We start from the raw sequence: 20,866 nt of genomic DNA on the forward strand, positions 1-20,866 counted from the left end.
TCAACTGGATTTTAGATAAGAAAAAAAGTATGCAATGACTTTATTTTGGAGAACATTAATCTACTTAACTTTTTCATAGTAAAACCTGGAACAATTTCTAAAAACTGATATACAAAATGTGTATGAAATAAGAAAATTTTGGGTTATATTATTAGAAACATATCTGGTATTATCAAAAACACATCTAATTAACGCTTGAAAAGATGTATGCTTAACATGCCTAGACAGAAGTTTCAAAGGTTTACACAGTTGACGTCACTTAGTGCTTTCATTTGATTCAAGTAGACACACAACAAGCAGTTACCATAAATTACCATACAGATTAGAAAGGAAATTGTAAGTTTCGGCCAACGAAGAAGGTAACATATCAGTGTATGTGATGTGAGCAAGCATGCGTGTGACGATCATATTATTCTGCGTTGCTGGACCGCTACTGCAGTTCTTTCTCAAGTTCATCGAATTCCCATCCATCAACCTCATCTGCGGAGTAATCACGAGCCACCTTACCAAATTCAGATTCAAGCTCGGCTAGCTCGGCTTCAGGGTTAAATTCCCGACTGGAACCAGCACTAGTAGCCGGTGCCTCGACAGGATTGCTCAACTCTGGCTTTTGGGTCAGTGAAGTAGTTTCGGTTGGAGCATCCAAGCTACTTCTGGGGTTGGGAGATTTGGGTGATGAAGCACTGCTTTTAGGTGATGGAATCTCTATCTCTAACGTTGGCCTCGCTATGGATTCAAATTCCTGCCTCATTTTCTCCATGTCATCAAACAGCTCTTTCACGCGCCGGTCGTCCTTTCTGGTATAATTGTACGAGTTCAGAACTTAGTTGTATAGTAAAACACTACCGAATAATAACAGGTCGGAGAGTAATAATTTCACTCACTTTTCCAGTTTGTTCTGGAGAACCTGGAAATGCTCTTTCATGTTATCCACAATGCTGAAGGTGGTAATGATCTTTTTTTCTCATAAAATAAAACCAGATCAGTGACGAGGAAGAGCAACCGGAAAAGAGAAAGATAAAAAAAAAAAAAGGAAGAACCAATGTATATTTGGTTGCCATTAATTGGGTCTCAATGGAAAAATCAATCGTGACCTACTAAGCAGTGATTCTTACCTTAGTCTCATAATCTAGATACTCCTGCTCCAGACTTTTCCTCGGGTTTGAAACCTGAATGTCCCCCTGATCTGCATTTGGTGGCTTCTCCGACCTGTCACCACCACATACGAAAACTGTCACCACTATTACTAGGAGCAATTCAACTCCAACTAGAGGAATTAGCAAGAAACCAAGCAATCTTAGTAGCAATCTAATTCATAGAGAGGCATTTACCCAGGGCCCAGATTCTTCAGATTTTCCACATAATTTTCTATACGACTTATTAAAGGTGCCACCTCCTTCTGTACAGTATGATTTTTTGTGTTAGCTCTGTCATTTATCAATTATTAGTTTAAAACTTCCGTAAAATACAAATGTTACCTTGTAAGTAGAGAGTATACTAAAAGCGACATCCGAGAAGTAATCCTCATGCTTCTCCAATTCGTCCCTAAGACATACATCCCACTGGATTATTCATTTTCGTTGTACAACAAAGCAAAATATATATGGCGAGAAACAGCGGAGTTGTTAGATATACAAAGTCTGCTTATCCTTCGTTTCTGTATATGAGCTTTGAAGAAGCCATGTGTCCTCAAGAAAATTAACCCATGTCTTGATAACTTCTGCCTCTTTCTTACAGGCTACAACTGATTTGGACAGGTCATCCTCCTGCATTAAGAAGCAACAAAAGCAACTTATTTCACGTGGATACTAAAGACATGAGAGCTCCTCGTCTAAAGATAACGCCACCTTTGTTTTCAGGTGAGCGATTATCTGATTGTTAGCTTCACCAAATTGATCCCTCTCCTCCGTCGCATTATGAAGCCGAGCTTGAGCAGCAGCTAGTGATATATTAACCTACATGGAAGAATGTTTATTGACAACACCTTCCATATCACAATAATCACACGGAGAAGCCAAAAAAAAAAAAAGTGCTTCACAGAATCAATCAAATTTACTTCACAACAACATGACAAGCTTACGTTTGTATTTTTTTTTTTTTTTTGGCAAGCGTACGTTTGTATATGCGACAAAATTTCATCTGTTTAAGTGTGTGTATATAAAGCACCAGGATAAAGCAGGAAACCATATATAGATAACGCAGGTTAAATTACCCTCTTCAGCTCCGCTTCCAGCTCATCTCTTTGTTTCTCAAGTTGTGCAATTTCCGCACCCAATTCCTGTACATAATAAATATTAGGAAAGAACCTCAATACTGGCAGCTGATGAACCAGGCGAAGAATGCTGCCGTTATTAGTGTGTTTTTTTTTTTTTGGCGTTGAATAAACCAAAAGAACAAATAAAAAGGGAATAAAAAGACCTTTTCTTTTTCACCGGTTTCATTTGCTTTCACCACACGAGCTTTTAGTGCTTCTTCTTTCTGAAGTCTGCAAAAAGAAAATTGGACAATTAGTATCCATTGATAGTCTTTTTCCTTCAACTGACTAATCATCCGCTCAATAGGACTAAGATGCATCTAAAAACAGCAAGACAGGCTTTGATGAAAATTAAAGTTGACTTGATGGTCCCATCGTTCAAATTTGATACGCATATAGAAGGAAAACGTTTTAAGGTTGTGCATAAAATAGCAAGGAATGAACTGCGCATAGTCTCAGCAGTATTTGCTGAACATGATACAGAAGTGTACAAATCTTACTATCAATCTGATCTTGGGAATTTACCATGTCATACCAAAATTGAACAAAAAACGTCTTCACTGCAGATATAACTAAGTGGAGTTGATGATAAGCTTAACCTGTTCTCGGTTATTCGTTTCTCGGCTTTGGAACTTGAATTTGCTAAAGATTCCAATAACACCTTGAGCTTGTCGACCTGGTTCAAAAACAAATGATCCGTTATCTTCTATCAGTAACATTCTCCCTATGGAAGTCTCGAAACGTATATGGTGTCATGGAATACAGGAAACTCTTAATTCTCCGTATCAGCACTAGCAAGTACAACAAGATGGTATCAACAATACAAATCACCTTGTATGGTGATTATGATTGAGAATAATAAAGTTCACAAACTAACTTTCTGAGCATGTATATCTGGTGAATCCCCGTTGCTTAGTTGTCTCTTTCTGATCAGCAGCTCTTCTAATCTGGAACAAAGACGAATCTTTGCAAGTGTTTCTTTGAGAGCCTGCAAAATGAGAAGTCTCTCACATGGAGCTACCTAAATGAGCTTAGGAAGGGAAAATATGATTTTGGAGATACTGCACGTCACCTCTATTGTTAGAGGAGTCTCTTTAAGTTCCTTTTCCTCACTCTCCTGTGGAAATTGAGATGCGTTCATCTTTTCGAGTTTTTTTCTAAGATCAGAAGCTTCAGCATCAATTCTGAAAAGACAAACTCAATCAACAGTGATTCAAGATAAGCAATGCTCTATGACTAAGTCATCATGAAGAGAACGAGGCAAAAGGCACAATAATATCTTCATTTATCACCTCAGCATTTCAGCACTAATCTTCAACCCTGTGATAGCATTTTGCGCAAACTGAAGCAATTCGTCCTGCTTAACCTGTACAAGAGAAACAAAAGCAACATAGAAGTGTAAACAAGTAATGAGGAAATCCCAACGCACATACATTAAGATAACCGCTGATTTTTTTTTGCTCAAGCGCATACCAATACTTCATCCTTGTAACTCGAAAAGACTGTAGCAAGATCCTGCATACTGCTGACTATGGCATCATGAACTTCCTTTCCTCCATTCAGACAAAGCCTGAAAACAATATTAAGCTCTACAAATAGTCCCATTTGGTATGAATATAGCAATGAATTGTGTCAGGTTTTTCCAAGAAATTTTTTTTAAGACTCTTTTTGGAAGCCAAATATTGGCAAGGCAACTCACCCAAACATCTCCAGGAGTAGAGTAATTTCTTCGTCATGCGGTGGTTCAATAATCTGTAATAGAACAGTCAAACTTAGAGATAACCCCCATAGATGTTACCATATTTTATATAGACCAAAAACATAGGTATAGCAAAACATTCCGAGAAAACGATAAATGACAGGCTCTCACAACATATAAGAGTCTACTTAGTTAGGTTTGTTCTTTACTTTTTCAGCGAAGCTAATATTATCTTTACATTTCAGTTATCTCGAATTAACACTAAGGAATTAATCAAAGATGATGCATGTCAAACTTTCCAAACATAGACTTTAGAGAAAAGGGGACTGTTTGTATCACTCATCAGATAGCCATCAAGTTTAGGTTGCGAAGGAATACCATGGACAGAACGATGCCCTCCAGAGCTTGACTTTGCAGAAAAACATCACGAAAGTTTAGTGGCGCACCTCCTATATCTGGATCGTAATACAAAACCTACACATGGAAAGGGATATTCTGAAAGTTTTCTCTTGGAAAGGTCATAAATCCGCATATGAAACTAGAAGCAGGATATTACTAAGAAAGTCACTGTTAATCAAACCATGTAACAGAAATATTTAGCCTAAATTAATAAGGATAACAATGATAACTACTAAGTAATATTCTAGATATTGTAAAATGCACGATGGCAGGATGATATGATGGCATCTTCATAGGCTTATTTCTCTTCCTCTTTGAAAAAAACAATTCAGGAACATATAAGATTCTTAACCCAAGTAGTATCCTTGATATTTAACGATATGCAGTAGAAGTGTTGACTTCTTCCTTTCCTCTTATATGAAAAAATGGGGAACAGAAACAATACCCATTCACGTTTCTTTGCTTCATCAGAAGCAAGTAGTTCCTCTGAACTCATTTGTTTATCCTTGACGGGACTTCCACTAGCTCTATCGATCTCCTTAAGCACAGATAGCCATCTGGTAAGCAGCAGTGCTCTTTCATGACCCCTGTATGAGACTGCAGCTTCTTCCAATCTCTGAATCGTCTGACTAACACTCTTATAAGCACCAACACCCTGCAAAGTTGCAGCCCGCATTATTCATGCAAGTCTTGAAGTAATGCAACTGTAATGTCATTATTCCAACTGCTCAAGTGAGTAAGATATATTGGCTTTGAAAGAAACGAACATTTTATGGTGCAAAAAATGCTGAAATGTCACAGTAGGACTCAAAGTAAATTCTTATAGCAGCAGGAATCAAAACTAGAATCTAGACAAAAGAAGACCTAAATACCAATTAAAAAGGGGAATAATTAGAAGCAAAGGAGAAATTACAATGCGGTCTTGGAACAATTTGGCTCCTTCAGCGACGGCTTGGCCAGCCTGCTGGACGACGGAGTCGGCATAGTTCCTGACGGTTCGTGTGATATTTTTCCGGTTACCGACCTCCACCGCCTTACTCACGGCCGTTCGCAGCCACGACATATTCTCGTCGATCTTTCTGGTCTCCACTACGGAAGAAATCTCCTCGGGAAGAAAAAACCGATTTCAGAGAGACTAATTACCGAAAATGAAAAGAACTCGGGCACGGTCAATGTGTTTTACTCGGTGAACGATCGACTAAAAATATTATTTTTTTACTTTTCTCTCTGAAAATTGGGTTAGGATATCCAAAAATGCATCCGGTAGAAACTTGGATCGGATCTCGGATCGGATCTCCATTAGAGCGATAAGGCCAAATCAGAAGCCGAAAAGGGCCCCACATTTACACACAAAATACCCTCAGATTCTCCATTTCTCCGGGGCGATCAGATTTCACCGACGACGACGACGACGACGAAGGCTTAGTAGCCTTCTCTTTCAATAGAATTAACAAAAAGCTTAGAGCGTCAGGTATATTATAGGCAGTAGATAGATAGATAGATAGAGAGAGAGTGCTCCTTTTCTCATCTAGTATTAGGGTTTTAACCAGGAGAGAATAACCACTACTACACAAGAGAGGTGAAAAAATGTCGGGTCTCCACCGATCATCTAGTTCATCAAAGAATATAGGAAACTGCCTCCCCTCGAAGGAACTTCTTGACGATCTTTGCAGGTATTTTTGTCAATCGAGTGATTTTTTTTTTTGTTTTTCCCGTAATAAGTGAAGCGATGAGCTCGAATTTGATTACGTCGGTAACTGATTTTTGGTGATGGGGTTTCCGGAATGGCTTTGGTTTCAGTCGATTTGTTTTGAATGTCCCTGAAGAAGATCAACAGTCATTCGAGAGAATTTTGTTTCTGGTGGAGTATGCTTATTGGTACTATGAAGATAATGCTGTAGAAAATGATCCAACGCTTAAGTCGCTTTCCTTGAAGGAGTTTACTTCTCTCTGTATCCTTTCTCATTATGTAATTCATATGTTTGGAGCATGATGTCGAAATAAGCTGATTTGTGTTCAAACTGGCTTCTTTTTCTCTTCAGTTGTTTGTTAACCTTTCCCATTTTTCTCTGTGGATTTTTTTTTTCCCTTGACGTGAGCTAAGTATTTAACAGCTGTGATGTGTTGAGACCTTATGTTGCTAACATTGATGACATTTTTAAAGACTTCACTTCTTACAAGTGTCGAGTTCCGGTCACTGGGGCAATCATCCTGGATGAAACATATGAACGGGTTAGACCCCTTGGGTGATATTTACGAGTTTCAGTTTTTTTTTTTTTAATTACTAGCATTTATGTTTACTTGTTAGTTCATGTTTACACCTTTTTCGTTTTTCTTGGAATTTTTAGTGTTTGTTGGTGAAGGGATGGAAAGGGTCAAGTTGGAGCTTTCCCCGAGGGAAGAAGAGTAAGGATGAAGAAGACTATGCTTGTGCTATACGTGAGGTTAGTATCGATCTTATTGTTTTCCTGTCTCTTGTGTGGTTCATTTGTTTTGTTCTTTTGTGGCACATTTGATAGCTCCAACAATAGCCACTCATTTATCATAAGTGCATACTAAAAATGAATACTACGTTATTAGAATAATAGCGCTTATTGGGTAAGATTAGATCCATTCTGTCGTCGTTGTATCTTATGAGTTAGGCTGTCACATATAAACCTCAAGTAGTGTGTTGGTTCTACTTTATTGGCTGTTGACAGTTGTCGATGTGTCAACATTTATGTGCGCATGAAAGAGTAGAATAGAGAACTTCTCTTATATATTCTGCTCTGGACTACAGGGCAGTTTTCATACGAATTTATCAATTTGATTATGGCACATGCTCCTTACGTACTCAAATTTGAGCAAGGAAATGTTGTTCTTAGGTCACCATTATACAGGATCTTTTGCAAATGGGAATAGCTTCTGCTGTCAATGGTCTACTATAAAGGTTCTCTGGTCCTTTTGTACTATTTCATTCGTATAGAAATGGTCAAAGCCGAAGAGGTTTACGTGTAGCTCTCACTGCTATTCTACTTGCAGCAGTTTAGGTGTAATTGTCTTGCTGATTGTTTGTATAAACTTGGATTATGGGTTAAGGATAAAAAAGCTGAATGTTTTGTCACACTTGGTTGGCCGTATTATGTACTGACATTTTTTGGTTTTCATTCTTCTGTACTGTTCTTTTATGCTAAACATAGGTCTTAGAGGAAACTGGATTTGATATCTCAAAGCTACTCAAGAAAGAAGAATATATTGAGTTTACATTCAGGCAGCAAAGAGTGCGACTTTACATAGTTGCTGGGGTGACTGATGATACAGCTTTTGCACCACAAACAAAGAAGGAAATCAGTGTATGTGTTTAACAATCAACCTTGTGGGTGTGGTCTTGTCTGCATATGTATGATGAGTCTCTTACGTTAAGTTGTTGTGGAATACTTGCAGGAAATTGCATGGCATCGGCTTGATCATCTTCAGCCAGCAAGTAATGAGGTGATAACTCATGGAGTTGCTGGTCTCAAGTTGTATATGGTGGCACCTTTTCTTGCGTGAGTAGTGCCTTTCTATTTGCCCACATAGATTCTTGGGTAAATTTTTATTTTTGGTGCATAGCATTATAGATATCAAACATCTGCAGATCATTGAAGTCGTGGATATCAAAGCATCCGGCGCCTGTAGCACGGAGACCTGACAAGCCCCTTAAAGGTTTGACATCTTCTATCTCAGCAAGCATTCATAAAAAAGAGGGCTTTTTGGCAGAGATCTAATTCATATGATTTGTATAGCACTCTGCGTGTGGAATGCAAGGGCTAGTGGTGGAGGAAACTGGACAGCACCAGCAGCAACACCAATAGCAACAACAACAGCAACAACAGAAAGCTCCAAAAAAAAGCATGAACCCGACCATCCTCAGGACTCAAAACCTGTAAACAGTCTAAGAGGCTTCAAGTTCAACACGTCAGCAATCTTTCAGTCCCTGTGAAATTTAGTTTTCTCAGCTTAACTAGTCAGTCATGTATTATGGGTGGGGAGCTATAATGCAATAGCACTGGTGGGTTTGTGTATAGCAAAACCGTTGGATATGTTAATACGCTCGTACCTTTTTGATTTGTTCGCTATTTGGTTTATGCCTCTCGTTTCTTTTAGAAATAAAAGATTGTTGTACATGATGGTTCCATTTAAAATGAATTTGTCTACCAAAAAAAAATCAATTAGTATTTACCTAATTAAGTTAAAGATTGTTAAACTATATAAATATCCTAATGATTGTAAAGGATATTTCTGAAATTGTTTCATCTCTTCACATAGTAACTTAAAGTTTTTGGTTTAAGGGTGGGTGAAGGAATGGTGACCTAAATTCGGCAAGGGTTGGCTAAAAAATATAGTTGAATGCTACACGAAAACATCTTAAAGGAACAGAATCGGACATGTGGCAAATTGTGTTATACAATTTAACTTGTTGAGTTTAGGTTTGGGGGGTTCATCTACACCAGCGTCACCATTGTGACTTTGAGACTTTTCTTCTTCTAATCTCTTCTTAAGAAAAAGTATTCATCAAACTAATCTTAAATAATACCAAAGCATATTAAACGGCCCAACCACATTCTCTTGATACATTTTTTTATCTATAAATAGAAATAGAAATTAAATCGTTGGTAAAACCCATACACACAAACGTTTCTTTCCTCTTTCTCCTCCTCCTGCCAACGGTATCAGTTTTGACGCCGTTAGTTCTTTCCGTTTATTGATTTTCCCGCTTCATCACACAAACCCAAAGCATGTCCCGCGTGGTTGCAGCAGACGACAATATGTCGCTGCCGTTCTTCTCGCCGGAGCCTAACCATCTCTCCAGCTACTCAGGCACGTCTTCTCCAACTTTCGCACAGCTCTTGAAGAATGTCGGCGACACGACGACCGTTCTAACCGGTGGCCACCATCAGCATCACGTTGATGTGGATCTTGCCTCGCCGGACCGATCCGTACCGTTCGTTCTCTCGTTCACTGATCTCACCTACAGCGTGAAAGTTCGCCGGAAGTTCGCGTGGAGACGCGTCCCTTCAGATCCCATCGTCGGAGCTCCGTCGGACGGACTCTTCTCTTCCAAGACGAAGACGCTCCTCAACGGAATCTCCGGCGAGGCTAGAGACGGAGAGATACTGGCTGTGCTCGGTGCGAGTGGCTCCGGGAAATCGACGCTGATCGATGCACTAGCCAATCGAATCGCCAAAGGAAGCTTGAAAGGAAACGTAACACTAAACGGCGAAGTCCTCAATTCGAAAATGCAAAAAGCGATCTCAGCTTATGTGATGCAGGACGATCTTCTCTTCCCGATGCTCACAGTCGAAGAAACCCTAATGTTCGCCGCCGAGTTTCGTCTCCCGCGAAGCCTTTCGAAATCAAAGAAGAATCTCCGCGTCCAAGCCTTGATTGACCAATTAGGACTTAGAAACGCGGCCAAAACGATAATCGGAGACGAAGGCCACCGCGGAATCTCCGGAGGAGAGCGACGGCGAGTATCAATCGGAATCGATATCATCCACGACCCGATTCTGCTTTTCCTCGACGAACCAACATCGGGTCTTGACTCGACAAGCGCACTCAGTGTCATTAAAGTTCTCAAACGAATCGCACAGAGCGGAAGCATGGTGATTATGACTCTTCACCAACCAAGTTACCGTCTTCTCCGATTGCTCGACCGTCTTCTCTTCTTGTCACGTGGCCAAACCGTCTTCAGCGGATCACCCGCGATGCTACCGAGCTTCTTCGCCGAGTTTGGCCACCCGATTCCCGAACACGAGAATCGCACCGAGTTTGCGTTAGATTTGATTCGAGAGCTAGAAGGATCCGCTGGTGGAACGAGAAGTTTAGTTGAGTTCAACAAAGGTTTTAGACAGAGGAAAGCAGAGCCAAGAACTCAAACCGGCTTGTCCCTTAAAGAAGCAATCAGCGCAAGCATTTCCAAAGGAAAGCTTGTCTCCGGAGCAACGACTACTACTACTCCTGGCTCTGGCTCGAACCCTGTTTCCACCATTCCAACATTCGCAAACCCGTTTTGGGTCGAGCTTGCGGTTCTAGCCAAACGGTCCATGACTAATTATCGGAGACAGCCTGAATTGTTCGGGATACGTCTAGGAGCTGTTTTAGTCACTGGATTCATCTTAGCCACCATGTTTTGGCAGCTAGATAACTCCCCCAAAGGAGTTCAAGAACGTCTCGGATTCTTCGCCTTTGCAATGTCCACAACGTTCTACACCTGCGCAGACGCTCTACCCGTTTTCCTCCAAGAACGATTCATATTCATGAGAGAAACCGCTTACAACGCTTACCGTAGATCCTCCTATGTGCTATCTCACTCTCTCGTTGCACTTCCTTCCTTGATCATCCTCTCGCTTGCTTTCGCAGCAACTACGTTCTGGGGCGTGGGATTAGATGGAGGCCTCATGGGCTTCCTCTTCTACTTCCTAATAGTCTTAGCCGCTTTCTGGGCAGGAAGCTCATTCGTCACCTTCTTATCAGGCGTTGTCCCACATGTAATGCTCGGTTACACCATTGTGGTAGCCATCTTAGCCTATTTCTTGCTTTTCAGTGGATTCTTCATCAACCGAGATCGAATCCCTTCCTACTGGATCTGGTTTCATTACATCTCCTTGGTCAAGTACCCTTACGAAGCTGTTCTCATAAACGAGTTCAGCGACCCGACAAAGTGTTTCGTCAGAGGAGTTCAGATATTCGACAACACACCTCTTGTTGCCGTGCCTCAGGGGATGAAAGTTAGGCTTCTGGCAACCATGAGCAAATCACTTGGGATGAGAATCACAAGCTCCACTTGCTTGACAACAGGATACGACATTTTGCAGCAGCAAGGAGTTACGGATCTCAGCAAATGGAATTGCTTGTGGGTCACTGTCGCTTGGGGTTTCTTCTTTCGAATCTTGTTCTACTTTTCTTTGCTTTTGGGCAGCAAGAACAAGAGGAGGTAAAAATAAAACTCAGTTTGATCTCAAGGTGGTGGACTGATTTCAAACTTTGGACTACTTTTCTTTGTATCCTGTATTTTTTTCATTTTGATTCTTTGTTGTATATCTTTAATTATTTTGCTGGACAAATTGTTGAACTGAAGGTCAACTACTTGATAATTACTTAAATTATGTATTGAGGAATTATGAACAGTAGCATACTTTGATGTTTTGTTTAAAGGGAAACTAATTGATGGGTAAGACACGAAAAGTTATTTGCAAAGTAACCATGAGAGTATTCTAGCTGCCAATCGCATACTTTTTTTTCCTTGCGTCCCTGTTTCTCAGATTTGAGTATTTGACCTAAAAGAGTAAAGACTGAATAACACATCAAAAACTTGGAGAACCTTTTATCTTGTGGATGAGATGTGTACAGAATATTTGGCATCTTTGGTTTGATAAACACAGACATAAGATTTATTGGTCAGATTTGTATACCATGCCTACACTGGAGAAGCTACTACATCAAAACAGTTATATTCCTTTCCCTACGGTGAGATGTACCTTCGAAGTTGGAACTCACTTGCAATATGATAAAGGAGAAGGAGCCATTAACCAAACCAATAGGTCCAACTGGTTGGTGCAACTTTGGCTGTTTCCACTGTTTTTTGCCATGGCCGGTATACCCAGTTCTACCAACAGATAATCAGCGGCTGTTTCAACATTTCAAGCAAGCTTGGTGTAGCTAATACTTCAAGTTCCACAAAAATGTGTACTCGTTCCATCTTGGGCGTACCTAAAGCTAAATTGATGACATCATGTTGGAAGAATTCATCAACTGGTTATTCGCAGATGAAAGTGAATGTTCTAAGCCAAAAACAGTCATGGCTCAACCATACAGTGGGGGTTGTTAGGCAGGCCCAATTTCGAGTAGAGCAAAGAGACTCATTCATCAAACCTTTCTCCAGTCTAAATAGTTGTATCGGGCGAAAAGTCTGGCCTGTAGCCGGTATTTTAATGAGCTTCCTGTCTTAGAAGGTTCACGCATATTATGTATTACTAACCTTTCTCTACACCCCGTCACCGCCAAGCTCTTCTCGTTGCCATATTTCACTGAGCTTCGAAGTTTCCTCCTCTTCCATATTCTTAGTACTTCCAGATGCATTCTCAGTTGAGTTATTTTTTCCATCAATTTCCATTTCTACTAATTCAATATCAGGGTCCTGTCCAAATCTCACAGCATCAGGGCCATTCTCTACATTAGTAGGTGCACAACCATCATTGTCAAAAGATGGTCTAAAAGAGCTGGTACCATCATGTCTATAACCAAACTGTCTCCTCTCAGCATTAACATCAACACCAAATCGTTCAGAATGAATTCGTCCTTCAAATAAGTCATCACTGTAGTCGACCCTTTCTCGAGGATCCAAGCTGTTTAAGTTTCCATGGTTTCTATGTACAAGACGGTCAGATGGTTTCCTAAAAGAGAAGCTATCTCTTCCATAACCTCTGCCTCTTGCATAACCTCTGCCCCTTGCATAACCCCGGCCCCTTCCAGCATTTGATGGTCTATGCGAGTAAGGTGGAGAATTGTGCCTCCTGACACCCATTTCCCTAGGATAACTAGATTGGTCAGGCGAGCTTATCCTCCCCATTCTGTAACCTGAGGGTGATCTCCGATGAGAAAAGTCTGTATTCCCACTGTACTCTTCCTCTGATCTGTTCCTGAAAGACGAGGATGGACCAGATGATCGTTCTCTTGATCTGATCGGTGATCGAGAACGAAATCCAGGAAAACCTCGTTTGGGGTTGTTTGAAAAATTTGCTCGTCCTCGAGCAAATCCATTCCGACCTTGATACGGACGTTGCTGACTCATAAACGTTGGCTCCGTGTTGTTGGATTGTAATCCCCTCGTGAATTTTTCACCATCTCTAAATCCGTGAAATGCAGCAGATGGATCCTCTTTATTTGTTGATCCTCTTTGAGTAAATGAAAAGCTAGGGGCTCTTCTCGTAAAGGAGTGGGAAAAAGGGGCTACTTCATCATTTGCAGGCCGTCTCCCTCTATGAAAATTACTCATAAAAGCCCCACCCCGACGAGTGTTTCCATGATTGTCGAACTCAAAATCTGCATTCATAAGATGAGGGTCATATTGAATTTTAGAAACAATGAGCTACATTCTTCCATCGAAAAATTTGATAGGAATTTACTTTTTGTATCCCGGTCATGCAGATTGCTTTCTGTTCTATCAGAAAATCTCCTTTTGTCAGGCATGAAATTTAGCCTTGAGCTTCTCATAATTTTGCCATGGTACCTCTCACGCGAGAATTTGCAGGATTCGTCACTAGCAAAAGAAACATTAATGGAAAATTTCAAGGAAATCCATAAAGATCTCAAAAAGGAATGAAGCAAGGAAAGGATAGAGATAGTAAAAAAGGAGGGCTAAGAAATATCACCTCCCTCTGAAGAGATATTTCCGTGGTTCATGTGGGAAATCAGGCAATCTATCTCTTTCCATACGCAATGGCACAAAACTGTCTGAGGCATCTGGTGTCTTAATTGGAGATTTATTACAAGCCTGAGCTTGGTTTATAACTCGACTTTGACTACCTTCACTGAACTCCTCAAGAGGATCATTGTCAATAGTAGAAATTTCTGCCTTGTATGAAACTGGACTGCTGTTATATACTATTTCAGGGTTTTCAACGTTCCCGCCTAACACTGTAGACACACCTGACACTCCTTCACTTGCATGAATTATTTGATGGGTTGATTGTTCACCATCCTGAACTATCTGGCCTTCACTTTCCCTCGGAATTTCTGGAGTAAGCCTCTTAATCTGAACCTCAGTGCTTGCCATTTCGCCTAATTTCAAACATCACTCATCAACAGTTTATTTCTTAAATTTATTAGTAGATGATGAGCAGAGCATTCTTTAACATGTTTCTTACCTGTGTTACCAAGAAGTGCAGGTTGACTCTCTTTTTCTTCCACATAGTTTTCCACATGGTTAGAATTTTGAAAGCCACTATGAACAATACCGGCAGCTGGTCTTAGGACATTCCCGTCATTGTACAAATTTCTTTTTCCAACTTGCTTCTTTAGTACTCTAGATGGATCATAACCACAACCTGATTCGTACCTGTAATTGTATAACTCTTCCCCTAGCTGCTTACCAGATAAAATAACCTTTTCTTCATTACTTATAGAATGTTCACCAGTTCCACGAGAATTACCAGGGAGTTCTTTCGATATATGGGTCTTGCAATCATCTAAAATTATCTCTTCAGCCAAAGAAACATTCACACCTGATGCATCGAGATTATGATCTCCATGACCAGAGCATGGATAATTCATGTGAACTACACCATGTTTCAGCGCTTCGCATGGTTTTTCAATAGCTGCACTGCTACTCTGGCCTGATTTCACATTTAACGTATTGTCAAGATAACTCTTGACGCCTGGATTTCTTGTCAGTTCATCCAAGGACATTGGCACATTGCTGAAGCCACTAGGATAGGGAATATATTTATCCTTCTGATTTGGCGTCGAACTTGTAGGTAAATCAAGGATCTGATTTGATTGCACTATTGCTGTATGGGGATGATTCATCGTCCCATCTTGCCTAGTAAAAACTTCAGACTGAGTGAAGTTACTTGGCTCAGCCTTTATTGATATAGGATCCACTGGGTTCAAACTGCCAGATGATGAACTATTTTCTTGTCTGAATCTGCCAACAACCTCTTGTTTCACCCTTTTAATAGATAGCCCGATTGGACAAACCTGAGCACTCTCTTCAATGACTTCTGACTTTACAGTCCTAAGATTTACCGAGTTCACATTACCAGCAGCCATTATTGGTCTGGAAAAAGTTGTACTAGCAGCTCTTGCCTCCGATGTGGTAGCTGATAGAGAAGGGGATTTTTCAATAGGAGGATATGAACTAAGGCCTAGACTAAGTGAACATGTGGGATTAACCTGATGGTCAAACTGCGTCAAAGTCACCGTAGGAGATTTAAATCCTACTCTTTCCTTGTGTTTTTCAGAAACAGACTTTGAAATAACAGTTGTATCACGACAACTTGATGTCTCAATGTCATGAAGACTTGCGGTACTGTTTAAATTTGCACCAGTTGTGCTAGCTCTAGTCTTTCGATCTAGAGCATCTTCCCAAGCATCCATGGTAGTATTTAAATCCCAATTTGATCTGTTCACACCACTGTGATGGCCAGATTTGGTACAAATGGAAACAGAATCTGTGCTATGAGGAGCATAAACTCCCTTGCTGAACGACAAATTCAGTGCTGTAGGCTCTTCATTCTCCCCATATGGAGAATTGGTTTTAGTTGTACAACCTAGCCGCATGGAAACAGTACCTGCACTAGAAGATGCTTCTGTTTGACACTCTCCTCTGAGATTTACCTGGCCACATGTCTCCCTAACAATGTCACGGGTTTTACGAAGAGCTTGTTCTACTTTCAATCCAGAGGTGACAAGTGGACCACGATGTTCAGCACCCGCAGGAAGCTTTCCCAGAGAAGAAGGGAGTGAAGTGCCAAGTATGTTAGAAATGGAAGGGACCTCCAAAGGACTCGAGTGAAATGGCAAATTTGGCTCATCAACTTTCACTCTAACATGGTCAAGAACTTTGTTCCCAGTGCTCTCTGCTTTACCAGCATTAACAGACGACAAAGAAGGGATTAGTCCTCCAATAATTTTCCTAGGTCCACCGATCATTTTCTGACTTTCATCAGCATCAGCTGAATCCAAAGCACTCCTACCAACACTAGTATCACCTTGCTCATTAGGTTGTGGATTATTTCCCAAACGTTTTGAGCCTGGTTCTTCCATTGCCGGCTGCACAAAGTACTTCCTCTTCTTGATTGGAATAGCAGCACTGAAATTGCTGCACCGCCAGGTAGGCAGGCTGATCCGAGGCTGATAGATATCAACCAGACAGGGAAGCAACAACAAAAAACATTAAATCAATATGGGAGAGAGAATTTCTAAAAATGTTGAATTGATTAGTAATTTGGGTTGGAATAAACACCTCTTGGTTTCCAGACATAGCCGTTAGCTCGAAATAAATATCCAACTCCTCAAACTTTTACCTTTTTTCAGGCTGATTCCACCTAACACCTACAGATCAATATCAATTAGGTCGTCTATAATTAAGAGACCCAAAAGGCAAAAAGAGAATTCAAATAGTATTTCAGATCAATGAAACATAAATCCCACCACGTATCTAAACACCAATTCACGCAACTAACAGTGAATCCAGACACCACCAAGTCCCTAGAATGGAAGAACAATCAACAAACCGGAAGAGAGAACCAAAAAAAAAAAAGTCAACTTTAGATTACAAAACAGAAGCAGAGAAAAACTCATCAAAATATCCAAAAAAAAAAACTGATTATTGAATCCATTAAGAGCAAAGAGTAAAAAACAAGATCGACCCTTTAAATTTCCGACCGATGAAGATGTGAGATACGTAAGAGGAGAGTAACCAGAGAATTGGAGGTTAGCAATCAACCGACAAAAGAAAAAGGAAGAACTGCAATTTTTAGAGAAAGGGTTGAGAAAATAATAGAAACACAAGTAGCATAGCAGATTCAGGGAAGAAAGGCAATAATATTTGTGGAGGGAAAGAAGAATCTACCAAAAAGGGAAGAGTGATGGCGAGGTCTGTGAGTAGCAGTTTCCAGGAAAGTACAGCTAATAGGAGCCTAAAGAAATGGAAATATTACGCAAATGGAAAAATAGAGATGCAAAACTTGACTAGAGAGAGAGCCACACAACCCTGCGGCTGCAAACTCTGCCTTTATATAATAAAGGATAAGCACAGTTTGACCGCTATTAAAATTAAAATTTGGTATTTACTTGTATAACCTAACTTTTTCAAATAAATACAAATTTTATAAGTCTATTTGTAAAGACTTATAAATTTTGTAATATAGCTGAGTGGTCGAAAGAAGTTTCAACCCAATCTAATCTAATCTATGAACTCTATTGAGTTGGAAAATTTGGGTCTTAATGAGTTCATGGATCAAATAGGTTAATGAAGCTAATTACAGTAATTGGGTTAAAGTGAGTTACAGTATCCTGGATAACCAAACCAACACAAATTTAATAGATCTAACCAAAATTCATTTGAATTTTAATGTGTAAACCGATATTAGTGAACCGAATCTTACCTAATTCAACCAAGGCTCTCTCACGCTCATCCTCGTCGGCCCAACTCTCAGGCTCATCTTGTCGATCCAACTCTCAGGCTCATCTCATGGATCGAAAACCTTATCTAGTATGACTGTAACTTTGGCTTCGATTTGAAGACTGGAAACCAAATGATATGTGATTAGTAGTCCCATTTTTTATTTTGTTGACAATATTATAGTAGTTTGTTTAGTAGTAGCAATTATTAACAGCTCAAATTCCCGGTTACATGATCATAAAACCAAAGTGGTTGGTTACTCAGAACCGGTATTGCTCGATTGGTGGTTGTAGTTCCCGCTAAACAAGTGTGGCGGTTGGAACGAAATCCAAATAGGGTGGATTTGCTATGGGTCTCTATAATGGGCCTTATGATAATGAACCGTTTTGACTAATATTTTCTTACCAACATGCATTTAAGAGAGTAACTAAGTTGACCAGTCAAAATATCTTGTGCATTTATTGCTGTGGAATAATAAGAAAAAAAATCCAAGAATTTACCAAAACAAGAGAGAGCCAGATATTTTAACAAAAATAAGTTACAGCGAGGAATGAATGAGTGTGAGAGAGAGAAGGAGGCGTTACAGAAAATAAAGGGAAAACGAAAGTTGCAAAATTTTAGTGTAAATTTGTAACAGCAACAACTGGAAAAACTCGTCTGTATCTTATCCCTCCACAAGACTCGGACCCACACCGGCTTACTCCGTGAAAGGAAAACAAACAAAAAAATTAAAATAAAATTTCCCAAATTTCTTATGTCAAAAGTGTTCATGGGGTTTCGATGAGGAGTCATTTTGCAACTCTTTTAGATTTGCGGAAAAAACGAAGAGTGAAGTGAAAAAAAAAAAAACAAGAGAAGATGGCTTGCTTGAAACTGGGTTCTAAATCTGATGTCTTTCATCTAAGTGGTCACACATGGTCAGTCCTCTTCTTCTTCTTCTTCAATGAGTTTAACTAATATCAATTTACCAAAACAAATGTCTCTCATTTCTTTATTCTCTAATCTTATCAGGCTTTGCTCAACTGGACTTAAACCTGATGTGATGATCCAAGTAGAAGACCAAAGCTTCCATCTGCATAAGGTATAATAAACCAAACCAAAACCTATAATAGTATTGACTCTCTTTTCTCTTTTGAATTCTCACTCATTACCATCACTTTTCACTTTAATTTGGCCATGTGTTTTTCATCATCAAGTTTCCGTTGTTGTCAAGAAGTGGATATCTCGAAACTCTTTTCAGCAAAGCCTCTGAGACAGCTTGTGTGGCCCAGCTTCACGACATTCCCGGTGGACCCGAAACGTTCTTGCTCGTGGCCAAGTTCTGTTACGGTGTAAGAATTGAGGTCACAGCTGAAAACGTTGTCAGTCTCAGATGTGCATCAGAGTATCTCCAAATGAGTGAAAACTATGGAGATGCAAATCTCATCTCTCTCTCCGAGAATTTCCTCAACGATCACGTTTTCACAAACTGGCAAGATTCCATCAAGGCCTTGGAGAGATGCGAACAGAAACTGCTACCTCTCGCCGAAGAGCTTCACATTGTCTCTAGGTGCATTGCTTCTTTAGCCATCAAGGCTTGTGTTGAAGACACGAGTTTGTTCCATTGGCCAATCTCAGTACCAGAAGAAACTACTACTACAACTACATTCTGGAACGGAATACAAACTAAGGCCACGAGCGATAACTGGTGGTTCAACGATGTGTCAACATTCCTCGAATTCCCAATGTACAAAAGGTTCATTCAAACCGTTGAATCCAGAGGCATGAAAGCAGATATAATAGCAGCATCTGTCACGCATTATGCAAAACGAAACCTTCCTTTACTTGGCTGTTCTAGGCAATCTGGTTCTTCTACAGAGGAAGGTTCTACTTATGGTGATGACATGCACTACTCACATGAAGATCAAAGAAGTCTCCTTGAGGAAATCGTGGAACTACTACCGAGCCAAAAACGCATTACATCGACAAAATTCTTGCTCAGGCTTCTCAGGACATCAATGGTTCTGCACGCAAGTGCAGCCACTCAGGAGAATCTTGAGAGAAGAATCGGCGTGCAGCTAGACGAAGCTGCTCTGGAGGATCTGCTAATACCAAACATGGGATACTCAGCTGAAACACTCTATGATATAGACTCTGTCCAGCGGATTCTTGATCACTTCATGTTGACATTTGATTCTTCTTCGAGCTGTTACAACATTGTTGATGATGAGGAGAAGCAATTGATGGGAGATTCTCATCCTCTTAGACCCCTCACAAAGGTAGCTAGTCTTATAGATGGCTACTTAGCAGAGGTGGCTTCCGATGAGAACTTGAAACTATCGAAATTTCAAGCACTTGGTGCTTTAATCCCTGAAGACGTAAGACCAATGGATGATGGTATCTACCGCGCAATTGATATATACATCAAGGTAAAACAAAATTTCACCTTTTTAAAATACGTATAATAGTATCAAATGAATCTTTTGAATATCTCTATATGGATGTATATGATTTTGGAGAAACAGGCTCATCCATGGCTGACAGAGACAGAGAGAGAGCAACTGTGTCTGCTGATGAATTGCCAGAAGCTGTCATTGGAGGCATGCACACACGCAGCACAAAACGAGCGTCTACCTTTACGAGTCATAGTTCAAGTCTTGTTCTTTGAACAGATGCGGCTTCGAACATCTGTATCAGGATGGTTCTTTGTCTCGGACAACAACAACAATGACGATCCAAGTTGCAAGAATCCGGCACTAGATGAAGGACACAGCAAGATTAACGCAAACGCAAATGTGATGATGAATGGGATGAGGGAACGTGTTTACGAGCTTGAAAGAGAATGTATGAGCATGAAGCAAGATCTTGACAAGCTTGTCAAGACTAAAGAAGGACGCAACTTCTTCTCAAAGATATTTGGATTGAGGTTTAAGACTAAGACTTCACCATGCGGTGGCAGCGGCAAAGGAGGAGACGAAGACGGTCTAATGATTCGTGAAACCAAAAACTGATAGAGAAGAGCAATAATAACTAATAACAAGAGTTATATGGCCTATAAGACCACTTTTGTTCCTTTATGTTCTTGGAATTTATATGTTTGGACTCTTCTAAGTCCTTGTCTCGTTGATCAGTTGACAATTAAGGACATTTTGAAACCACAGGATCTCGATAGCAATCACTTATATTCTTTCAATGCATATTGATTAACAAGACGTAGACGGTAGATCCAAGGATTTCTAAAATATATTTATAATATGTATAATGTACTTATAAGCTCTCTGTCGTTTTCAATCTTCTCGTATAAGCTCTCTGTCGTTTTCAATCTTCTCGTATAAGCTCTCTGTCGTTTATATTCGTTTAAACAGCACGTGGTTAGTCTATTAGATGA

General features: G+C 40.1%; 5 protein-coding genes across 7 annotated transcripts; 3 read left to right on the forward strand and 2 right to left on the reverse strand.

Annotated features, from left to right (window-relative positions):
• Positions 1-206: 206 nt before the first annotated feature.
• LOC18018171 (myosin-11) lies at positions 207-5,559 on the reverse strand. Its single transcript, XM_006399787.2, has 18 exons — positions 5,266-5,559; positions 4,798-5,007; positions 4,332-4,427; positions 3,954-4,006; positions 3,728-3,824; positions 3,547-3,620; positions 3,327-3,438; positions 3,132-3,242; positions 2,854-2,930; positions 2,419-2,485; positions 2,213-2,278; positions 1,848-1,955; positions 1,636-1,766; positions 1,479-1,545; positions 1,332-1,399; positions 1,116-1,209; positions 885-955; positions 207-797 (listed from the first exon to the last, which is right to left on the reverse strand). Exons 1-18 carry the CDS (start codon positions 5,413-5,415, stop codon positions 431-433), a joined length of 2,019 nt encoding a protein of 672 aa, XP_006399850.1. The 5' UTR covers positions 5,416-5,559; the 3' UTR covers positions 207-430.
• A 164-nt stretch (positions 5,560-5,723) lies between these two features.
• On the forward strand, positions 5,724-8,497 carry LOC18018172 (mRNA-decapping enzyme subunit 2). Its single transcript, XM_006399788.2, has 8 exons — positions 5,724-6,025; positions 6,153-6,304; positions 6,457-6,584; positions 6,701-6,796; positions 7,532-7,684; positions 7,776-7,879; positions 7,969-8,036; positions 8,117-8,497. The coding sequence occupies exons 1-8, from the start codon at positions 5,940-5,942 to the stop codon at positions 8,311-8,313; spliced, it is 984 nt and encodes a 327-aa protein (XP_006399851.1). The 5' UTR covers positions 5,724-5,939; the 3' UTR covers positions 8,314-8,497.
• Positions 8,498-8,935: 438 nt separating this feature from the next.
• On the forward strand, positions 8,936-11,427 carry LOC18018173 (ABC transporter G family member 6). Its single transcript, XM_006399789.2, has one exon. It carries the CDS (start codon positions 9,110-9,112, stop codon positions 11,309-11,311), a length of 2,202 nt encoding a protein of 733 aa, XP_006399852.1. The 5' UTR covers positions 8,936-9,109; the 3' UTR covers positions 11,312-11,427.
• Positions 11,428-11,758: 331 nt separating this feature from the next.
• LOC18018174 lies at positions 11,759-17,068 on the reverse strand. 3 transcript variants are annotated; one of them, XM_024155793.1, is made up of 7 exons: positions 16,745-16,905; positions 16,527-16,583; positions 16,339-16,427; positions 14,240-16,226; positions 13,745-14,153; positions 13,499-13,632; positions 11,759-13,415 (listed from the first exon to the last, which is right to left on the reverse strand). In XM_024155793.1, the coding sequence occupies exons 3-7, from the start codon at positions 16,354-16,356 to the stop codon at positions 12,358-12,360; spliced, it is 3,606 nt and encodes a 1,201-aa protein (XP_024011561.1). In that variant the 5' UTR covers positions 16,357-16,427; positions 16,527-16,583; positions 16,745-16,905; the 3' UTR covers positions 11,759-12,357. The 3 variants fall into 3 exon arrangements, with proteins under 3 accessions (XP_024011561.1, XP_006399853.2, XP_024011562.1); XM_006399790.2 differs by lacking the exons at positions 16,527-16,583; positions 16,745-16,905 and adding an exon at positions 16,948-17,068; XM_024155794.1 differs by lacking the exon at positions 16,527-16,583 and having other exon boundaries at positions 16,745-16,903.
• Positions 17,069-18,325: 1,257 nt separating this feature from the next.
• LOC18018175 (putative BTB/POZ domain-containing protein At5g13600) lies at positions 18,326-20,630 on the forward strand. The gene is made up of 4 exons (XM_006399791.2): positions 18,326-18,416; positions 18,511-18,580; positions 18,696-19,907; positions 20,004-20,630. Exons 1-4 carry the CDS (start codon positions 18,358-18,360, stop codon positions 20,487-20,489), a joined length of 1,827 nt encoding a protein of 608 aa, XP_006399854.1. The 5' UTR covers positions 18,326-18,357; the 3' UTR covers positions 20,490-20,630.
• Positions 20,631-20,866: the final 236 nt, after the last annotated feature.

The sequence above is a fragment of the Eutrema salsugineum genome, unplaced genomic scaffold, assembly GCF_000478725.1.
Source record: "Eutrema salsugineum unplaced genomic scaffold, Eutsalg1_0 scaffold_2, whole genome shotgun sequence".
Lineage (NCBI taxonomy): Eukaryota > Viridiplantae > Streptophyta > Magnoliopsida > Brassicales > Brassicaceae > Eutrema > Eutrema salsugineum.